This window comes from Sciurus vulgaris, assembly GCF_902686455.1.
Source record: "Sciurus vulgaris genome assembly, chromosome: 4".
Classification (NCBI taxonomy): domain Eukaryota; kingdom Metazoa; phylum Chordata; class Mammalia; order Rodentia; family Sciuridae; genus Sciurus; species Sciurus vulgaris.
This window is the reverse complement of record NC_136464.1, coordinates 175623640-175632926: the sequence shown is the minus strand read 5'-3', so window position 1 is coordinate 175632926 and position 9287 is coordinate 175623640. Positions and strand designations below refer to the sequence as shown.

General features: G+C 53.1%; 1 protein-coding gene across 1 annotated transcript; it reads left to right on the top strand.

The window, feature by feature from the left end:
* The first annotated feature begins 1409 nt into the window (after window positions 1–1409).
* LOC306658722 (G-protein coupled receptor 183-like) lies at window positions 1410–8965 on the top strand. Its single transcript, XM_079135914.1, has 2 exons — window positions 1410–1512; window positions 7441–8965. Exon 2 carries the CDS (start codon window positions 7452–7454, stop codon window positions 8502–8504), a length of 1053 nt encoding a protein of 350 aa, XP_078992040.1. The 5' UTR covers window positions 1410–1512; window positions 7441–7451; the 3' UTR covers window positions 8505–8965.
* Window positions 8966–9287: the final 322 nt, after the last annotated feature.

Sequence of the window (9287 nt, the reverse complement as noted above, 5' to 3'; positions counted from 1 at the left end):
AATGTAAGTGACCAATGAGCATCCTGCCCATTCTTGAACCAGTGCAATTGTAACAAAGGTTTGCTGCAAACTCCTTGTTCTTTTTTTAACCTGTAAAAACTCAGACCCCTTGCATGCTGTTTGGGGGGCCCTCGTTCTGGGCAGCTGGAATTCACGCTTCTTTCCAGGTGGCCGCCCTCATTTTGGCTTGAGTACATTCCTTGTTCTCACACTCAGAGTGCCCAGACGGGCTTTTTAGGTTGACACCCATGGGTGTGTGGGGACACAGTGAGACCCCCAGTGCTTGCCAGTGGTGCTCACACGTGAACTTAGATCATGTGTCTGGTTCGCAGTTTCCACTCAGCAGAGTCCTTCTGGATGAATCACAGGTAAACCCGGTCTATAATTTCTTGTCCTTCTTGGTCTCTCCTTCAAACAGGGGACATAAGGGACACTTCTCCAAAGGCTCCTGATCTGTGTTTTGGTCAGGCATCTCCAAAAACTGCTTTGGCTCTTCCTTTTGGGGCAGAGGGAGTGAAAATCTATGGTAAGATAGGACTTGCTAACCTATCTCCAGCAGACCTGGAGTTTGGGGGAATGTCTTTCAGGGCCCAATTTACAGGTGGGAAAAACGGGACTCACTGCCTCTGTCGGTGGGAGGCCAGCTAGGGGTGTGTTGAGTCCTAGACTGGGGAAAGAGGCAGGGGGGCCTGTCCTGCAGTCGCAGTGGAGGGAAAGCACACGTTTCAGACCAGCCTGGAGGGCTGGCTGCTGAGAGACTCAGGCCTGAGGTCGGAGAAAGCCTTGGAAGAAAGGGGTGTGCTTCCGGCACAATGGCGACTGTTTCTTGATTGAGGCACAGCCTCGATCAAACACTTGCAGATGCCTCATTCACTAGGCAGTCATGTGGTGGGGAACAGCATCCTCTGGTGAGGGCCAGCTGCAGTCCCTGGCCTTTCCCTGCTGGGGATCACCCAGGCTTAATTTGCAAGGCAGCCAACACACTCTACAAATGCACCTTCAGACTCCATTAAGACCCTTTGCCCCGGGAATCCAGAGCCAGGGCTGCCCCTCTACTTGCCTCCTTGGACCTGAGCACATGTGCGTCCCCAGATACCCCTCTTGCTTTGCCCGGCTCATCGGTCCCAGTTGGGGCAGAATATGGCTGCTTTCAAATTTCCTGATGCTGGTAGCTTGATCGTCCTATCTGTGGTCTGATCCTAACCTGTGGGGGGCACAGATATAGAACAGAGAGGAAACGGGCCTCCTGGGTGACTTTCCTCCTCGCAGGGGCCTCAAGGTGGGGTGAGCATCCTGTGGCAGGGAGATCACCTTGGTTGATACCCTGGGGGTTTCTTTTTTCTTTTTTCAGCAGGGCGGTGGAGGGAGGAGGAGAGTAGAGTCTAGTGCCCTGAACTGATTCGGTTTCTGCCCAGGAGAGGACACAGGCACCCTTCCAGGCTTCGTGGCCCCCGAGGACGGCAACTGACTGTGGGACAGCCTCCTCGTGCTTTTTTGCCCTTGGTGAGTGAGGTAAGCTGGCCTGGATTCTTCTCAGAGCGTGAGAAAGGCCCTCTGTCCCTAGGCAGAGAAGCTGCCCCTCTCCCTGCTCCCTGGGATCTCTGCTGCTCTGGTCTGGGCAGAAGACAGGGCAGGCCCGAGCCAGCTTCAGGCTGGGAGTGAAACCTGCTGAGGGCTCGGGGCTGGCTCGCTGCGTTGTGCCCTGGGGGGTACATTTCAGAGGCGTCCGGAAGTCCCCACGTGGTTGCACAAATTGATTCTCCCTGAACAGGACGAGGCAGAACTGCGCCTGGCACTTCTCTGTCACATCCCTGTGACATAGGCTGATCGCCTGTGAGAAGGGAAAAAGCAAAGAAGGTCGCTTCCCTTTAAGGCAGAATGACCAATACCAGGTCCTTTCCTGGGAGCAGGGGTGTGTTGGGGAGAGATGCTCTGTGCCCCTGGGGAGAGGATCTAGGGCAGGGGATGCTGAGAGGGGCTGGGGAACCACCTCTGGCCAGTGTGGGGCAGGAGTCTATGACACACAAATCCCATACCTGGTCCTGGAGTTGGTCACTTGGCACCTCACTTTCTGAGGCTTGTACCCATGTCAACGACACTAACTGGGAGAGCAGATGGCCCAGTCTGAGGTGTTGGGGCTCACGGACTTGGTGGCCCCCGTTGGGGATCCACGTGGAAGTCTAGCCCTTGCCAACCTCCCTAGACCACTACCGCCATGACACCCTGCCCACTCCTCCTTGGGTGTGACATTTCTGTGGTCTCCAGCAGGGCCATCATCCTGAGCACTGGTTTTGTGCCAATACCAAGGAAAGAAGAGGCCTATGAAGAGTTTCAGGGGCTCAGGTCTGCTAGGGGATGGAGGTGTGATGAGTCCACTGCATCCCCAGCAAGGACCAGGCCAGCACTGAGGGGACAGGCTTCATGCGTGCGGCAGGGTGAGAGGCTTCTGAGGGGAGGGGCACTTAGCTGCCTCAGGGGGATGCAGTGAGCAGCAGTGAAAGGGACACAGGAACGCCAGGCTGAGGAAGCAGGTGGTACCGCGTGAACTGAGGACCTGGCAGAGCAGAGGCTGGGAGGTGACGGGTCCTGGGGAGGAACCCCGGGGTGAGGGCACCATCGCCAAGGGTCGAGGTGCTTGGGAGCCATCCCCAACGCTTTGCGCTCTGAGCCCTGAACAAGCCAAGAATCAGACACACAAACTCGCAGCAGGCATCACTCTGACGACTCAGATTGGCTCTAGACGGTGTGTTGACCTGTGACTGGGACCCTCCTGAGCTGAACTGGCCTCTTTGTGGGCTTGCCTTGCCTGGCTCAGGCTCAGAAGTCCCCTTCCCGTGCATCCCACCCCCCATCTTCCTGGGTCCCTGTAGCTTGGCAGGGCTTGAGACAGGATGGTTATGGGGGGAGGGGAAGAGGAAGAGGAGCCTCCTCTTGGTTGAGGGCTGGTTGGACTGCTCCCCAGAGGGTGGTGAGCTCAGTGCTGTGTCCTGTCCTGAAGGAGTTTACCCTGACGTGGTCACTTCACTGGGGAGGTTGTCGGCCTGACCTTCCCTGGGGTTCCCAGTTCACATTTACACAGGGTGTGAGTGTGTGTGTGTGTGTGTGTGTGTGTGTGTGTGTGAGTAAAGAAAACCAGAGCTGGAGAGTAGTCAGAGTGGTAGAAACAGATTTTATCCAGAAACCATTGCTTGGAGGAGAAGAGACCTCAGTCTAGATAGAGCCGAGCTTCATTCCAAACCCAGCACAGACGAGTGGGGGTTTACAGGCGGGGAGCGGGTGGGAGGGGGCGGAGGGAAATAGGAAAAGGAAACACGGGTGGGGGTGGAGTTCTTGCTAAAATGCCCCCGCAGGATTCTCCCTAAACGCAGGCCAGGGTGCTCAGATGTGGAGAGTGGGACGAGGAACTTGCCAGATAGTGAGGGTGGTCAGATATCCTGGGTGGGGCTCCTCTCCAAGTGGACTGAGTGGAATTCTCTCCAAGGCTGGGTGATGCTGGCCCTGCAGGAATGGCAGGGGAGCCACACTGGAGGCCTTGGCAAGAAGTGGGCTTGGTGTCTGACCGGAGCTTGGTCCAGGAGTGTGTGTGTCAGTGTGTGTGTGTGTGTGTGTATGTGTGTGAGAGAGAGAGAGAGAGAGAGAGAGAGAGAGAGAGAGGAACAGAGAGTTTGGGGGTTGGGGCTGTCCCTCAGGGAGGAGGGACCAGCCATGGCCACCTCCCCTCACCTGCCTTCCTACCTGTAGGCTCTGGGGGCCGCAGGCCGAGCAGGAGGAGAGGAGGGCGGCTGCTTTTGCCTGAGGGAATGGCTTCTGTAGGCTGGCTTTTCCAGGGAAGGCAGGGCACCACCCTGGGCACTGTTCCTCCCAATGCCCTGAGCAGATTTAGATCTCCAAGCTCAGAATCCAAGGCGAGAACTTTGGGAAAGATCGTGGTGGGCCCGAGGAGGGCCACACACCCTCGTGGTGCCTTAGTGCTCACGTGTGTACCAGGAGGACAGTCACAGCGCTCCGACTGGCTACAGGAAGAGCCCTGGGGAGACCCACCCAGCGCTGCCTCTTACAGTCTGGGAACTAAGGATGCAGGATGATCACAACACAGCTGGGAGAAATGGAGGCCGGGCCCACTTAGACCCGGAACAGTGGGTTTGAAAGAGGAAATAGGAGAACACGTACAAGCTTGTGACAGACAACCCAACAGAAAAGGGACGACATGTTTGCACAGGTGAAGTTGGGAGGAAGAGATGGGCCTGGGCAGATAGGGAAATAGGCCCCGGGCAACTTCCTCGGCAGCAGAGCACAAACAGCAGCTGCTGGGTTTTGCTGAGAAACTTACAAAAAGGTTATTTTTAAACTGGAACATACGTGACCTGGAGTCCACAGCCTCTCCACAGAAGGAAAGGGCCAGATCAACACTGTGATTGCACTGGAGGCTGAACGAATGCCTCACGGACAGAGTGCGATGGCAGAACCAGACCTGGTTGTGAAATGAAATTACAGGAACGTTACGGAAAGAGTTCAGCGCTGGGAGGGCTCAGCTCTGCTCCCCTCTCTCAGCCTTTCTCCAGGAAGCCTAATCAACCATGGGTCCCTACCTTTTGCATGGTCAGTAACTGCCCTAGGAGTCTGACTACTCCCTCCTGAGATGGAATAGAGTCTGTGGAAAGAGCCCTTTCTTCTTCTCATCTGTCCTGTGTGCGTGCTTTATGTTAGAGGCCCTGCACAGGCCTTCAGCCGCATGGATCAGGAATATTTTTTAAAAAAGAGGAAAAAGTCTCAATGATAGGATGGGTGGAAGATGACGTCAAATGACCTATAAACATTGCGAGAAACTGTGGATCAGGGCTGAGAATTTTGAAGCGCTAATCTCCTCTGGACCCGCTGGTGTAAAATGAAGCTTGATTTCTCCTACTTTTTGAGTGCCATCCTGTCGTTTCCACAACAGGAGTGCCTTACCCAGGATTGGGCAGGGGCTGACTTCCTTAAACCACAGATTCATAAAACCCCTGGACAACAGCCATTCCTCGCAACCCCCTGGGGTCCCCTCCCAGCTGCGGGAGCTTCGCTTCACTTCGCTTTAATAAATTCGTATATTTTGCTTTCACTGGCTGCTGTCCGTGAATCTCACTCTTGGAAGTTGTGAGACAAAGAGCCCACTGGACTCCACGCCCCGCGTCACGTGGGCGCTACACAGAAGAGACACACAAGGCCAAGGAGCCAGTGAGAAGGTGCTCAGTGTCAGAAGTGGTCAGAGAAATGCCCGTTAAATCCCCAAGACACCCTCCCACACATCACCATGACCAACCTGAGAAAGACTGATGAAGACAAGTGACAGCCAGGGTTCAGCCACCACGGGGGTGGGGGCGGGGGGCATTAGGACAACTACTTTGACAAAAGCACTGCTGGAACTGACTAAAACTGGACCTGTGCAGAACTGGGGCTTCGCCTGTTCCCCTCTCAGCTAATGCTCAGCAAAACGTATACATTTGAACATGCAGAGCCGAACTGAACCCAATTCCCCCCAAATTGGCCCCAACTTCAGTGGAAAGGATACATCTCTGGTGGTGCATTCACACAATCAAGTCCCATTCTGCAACAAACTCCAGTCACGTCCGACAATATGGGTGAAACTCACAAACCATCATTCAGCCAGAGAAGCTACCTGAGAAATAATACATGGTGTGACTTTATTATGCAAAGTTCAGTGGCAGGCAGGACCGAGCTGTGATGTAGGAGGGAGGAGAGGGGTTAAACTGGGGTGGAGGTAGAGGTTGGAGGGGCTTGGAAAGCTCTGGAAGGCTGATGGGGTTGTGACTCCCAATCTGGGTGCCGATCACAGGGATGAGCCACTTTGTGAAAATCCTCAATCTGCTTTTTAAAATTTGCATATTTACATGTGTCCATGTTGTGTTAGAAGTGGGGGCAATTCCACCTTCCCCTGGAATCGGGGTGGAGTCGTGACTTACTTGACTGATAGAAAGTGGTAAAATTGATGACATGACACTTCACAGTCTAGACGAGAAAAAGTGACCCAGTGTTTTAAAACAGTGTGTAACAGAAATCTTGAATTCAATGAGGCCAACAGATCAGCAAAGGATTGCCTTTGAAAAATGTGTGGCTTACGGTCCCTGGGAGGAGAGGGTATACCAGGCCGTGCCAGGTCACGCGGGGAAGCACCCGGTGGTCAGGAGGCAGAGGGGACAGGGGAGAATGTGAGCAGCAGTCTTTTCTTGAGGTTTCCTGGGAAAGCATGCTTAGGACTGGTTCGTTTGAATCATTTCGGCAGGCTCTGAATTCCTACCACCTGTGCTGTCCCTTGTTGTTGGGTGTCTGGCCTGCAGTGTGAGAGTTTGAGAAAGAAAGTGGTTGATGGGAAGGGCTCTGAGCTGGTCGGTTTGCATTTGAGGTGCGCTCACAGCAAGTTGTTAACTATCTCTAGGAACTGGCTGATCCTGAGAGAGTTGGTCCCTTCAGGGTCTGCAAGCCGGTAAATGTCAACCCATCAAATGCAGAAAAGATGGCTAGTACATGCAGCTTCCACTATTTTGGGGGGCCTCGAGTTATATGTTAGAAGTCTAGTGATCCGCAGCTGCTGTGCTGTGAGGGCGCCCAGGTCACGTGGACAGGACATGGGCAGGTGCTTCAATTGTAGCCCCAGGTGACCTTCCAGCCAGCCATCGGCATCAACCACCTCACAGGTGAGTAAAGTCAACTCTGGACAATTCCAGCAACTCCCAGCATCTGGGTGTTCTCAGCTGAGACTCTCAACACCAGGGAGCACAGAACGGTCATTCCACTGGGCCTTCTCCAGCATCCAGGTCCCCAGAACTTCTGAGTGCAATAAAATATGTTTTAAGCTGCTCTTTTGCAGGTAATTTTTTACACGGTGTTTCAGTCAGCTTTTTTGCTCCTGTGACCTAAAGACCCGACAAGACCAAATTTAGAGAAGAAAAAGTTTATCTGGAGGCTCACAGTTTTAGAGGTCTTAGTCCATAGACAGCTTCATTCTTTGGGAGCATGAGGTGAGTGAGAACATCGTGGCAGAGGAAAGTAGCTGGGGACATGTCACCAGGAAGCAGAGAGAGAGCGAGCTCCACTCAACAAGGCCAAATAAAAACCCCAAAGGCCGGCCACACCCCACCTGCCTACAGTTACCACCCAGTTAATCTCTACCAGGGTATTAATGCACTGATTGGATTAAAACTCAAAATCCAATCATTTCTTGCATCGTCTCACACTTGAACTCTTGGAGGACACCTCATATCTAAGCCATAACCTGCTGCCATGGTAACAGAGATAGCATGTTACACTTCAAGGACAGTTGACTTTGAAAACAGAGGTGTCTTTCATGAGCATGTTGCCCCAACAAAAATATCAATTATTACCTTTCCAGAGGCATAACCCCACTGATGCAATATTGCACATTTATTTTTTGTGTCTCCCCAGGGACCTCTGAGATGGCTTTCAGCATGGCTGACCCAAGCAGCCTCCCCTACAGTTCCAACTCCTGCCTTCCCCACCTCCCACCCCGGGAGGCCAGCGTGGTGCTCTCTCTGTTTTACACGGCCCTCTTGGTCTTCAGTGCCCTGGGAAACATCCTTGCCCTTTGCCTTGCCTGTCAAAAGGACAAGAAGATCAATTCAACAGGTGTCTACTTGGCCCACCTGGCCGTGTCTGACCTCCTGTTCTCCTTGGCCCTGCCAGGAAAGATCACTTATTACATGCTGGACTTCAGCTGGCCGTTTGGGGATGGGCTCTGCAGGCTGACAGCGTTCATCATGTACCTGAACACCTATGGAGGGGTCTACCTCATGACCTGTGTGAGTGTGGATCGGTACCTGGCAGTGGTCTGTACCCATCAGAGCCAGCGGCTGCGTAGCACGGGCCGGGCCAAGCTCATCTGCGTGGCCGTCTGGGTCTTGGCACTTCTGCAGACGGTACCCTTGCTCTTCACCCCTATGGCCAAGCCCCTGGCGGGCAAGCTGACCTGCATGGAGTATGTCAGCGTGGAGCCCATCCTAGGGCTGCCTGTCATGGTCCTGGTGGCCTGCGCTATCAGCTTCTGCATGCCGGTGGGCGTCATACTGTTCTGTTACGTGAAGATCGCCTTGAAGCTGTGCAGCACAGCCCGGGAGAACCCTCTGGCCAGCGGGAAGGGGCATCCCCGGAGGGCCTGCCTGCTCACGCTGGTGGTGCTGGTGGCTGTGGTCCTGTGCTTCAGCCCCTACCATCTCAACGTCATGCAGTTCATGGTGAGAGAGATGCTGGGCCCGCCGTCCTGTGCTGAGCAGAGGGCTTTCACGCTGGCTCTTCAGGTCACTGTGTCCCTCATGAATGTGAACTGTGGCATCGACCCCATCATTTACTTCTTTGCCTCAACCCGTTACAGGAAATGGCTTCTTGGTATTTTGAACCTCATAGCATCCTCTTCCTCCTCCTCCTCCCCAGGAAGAGCATCCTCAGAAACACAGACTGGAGGCTCTGTCACTGTGGTGGAGAACCAGGTCTAACCTGGCACTGGCTGTAGACTGTGTATAGAGCGGGCCCCAAGGGTCACATAGGCCTGGAGCTTATGTGATTTTGTTTATGGGGGTGGGTAGACTCTTTAAGAAAAAGAATGCAAAAAAAGAAATACAGGCCAAGTACCACTTATTTGAAATGCTTGGGACCAGAAGTGTTTTAGATTTTGGCTTTTTGGGGAATTTTGGAACATTTGCAGATACATGCGCTATATCGGGGATGGGACCCAAGTCTAGACATGAAAGTCAAGTACGTTTCATACACAACTATATAGAGAATGCAAAGGTAGTTTTATCCACTATTTTAAGTAAATTTGTGCCTGAAATGAAGCTTCATGGTGTGACATTTTCTACTTGTAGCATCATATGGCACTCAAAATGCTTCCAGTTTTGGCCAGGTGTGGTGGCACCCAGCGGCTTGGGAGGCTGAGGCAGGAGGACTGCAAGTTCAAAGGCAGCCTCAGCAAAAGTGAGGCACTAAGCAACTCAGTGAGACCCTGACTCTAAATAAAATACAAAATAGTGCTGGTCAGGTGCCCCCGAGACAACCCCAGGTATCCCCCACCAAAAAAAAAAAAAAAAAAGTTTCAGATTTTGGAACATTTTGGATTTCAGATTTTCAGATTAGGAATTCTCAATAAAGTAGCTCCAGGCTCTTGAGTGGACTGTAGGTGAAGTGCTCTTTAGCTTGAACTGCATCAGCCTCGTGAAGAATGTGCCTCTCATGCTCTCTAGTGACTGACAACAAAACTCCTTGGCCTTCGACAACATACG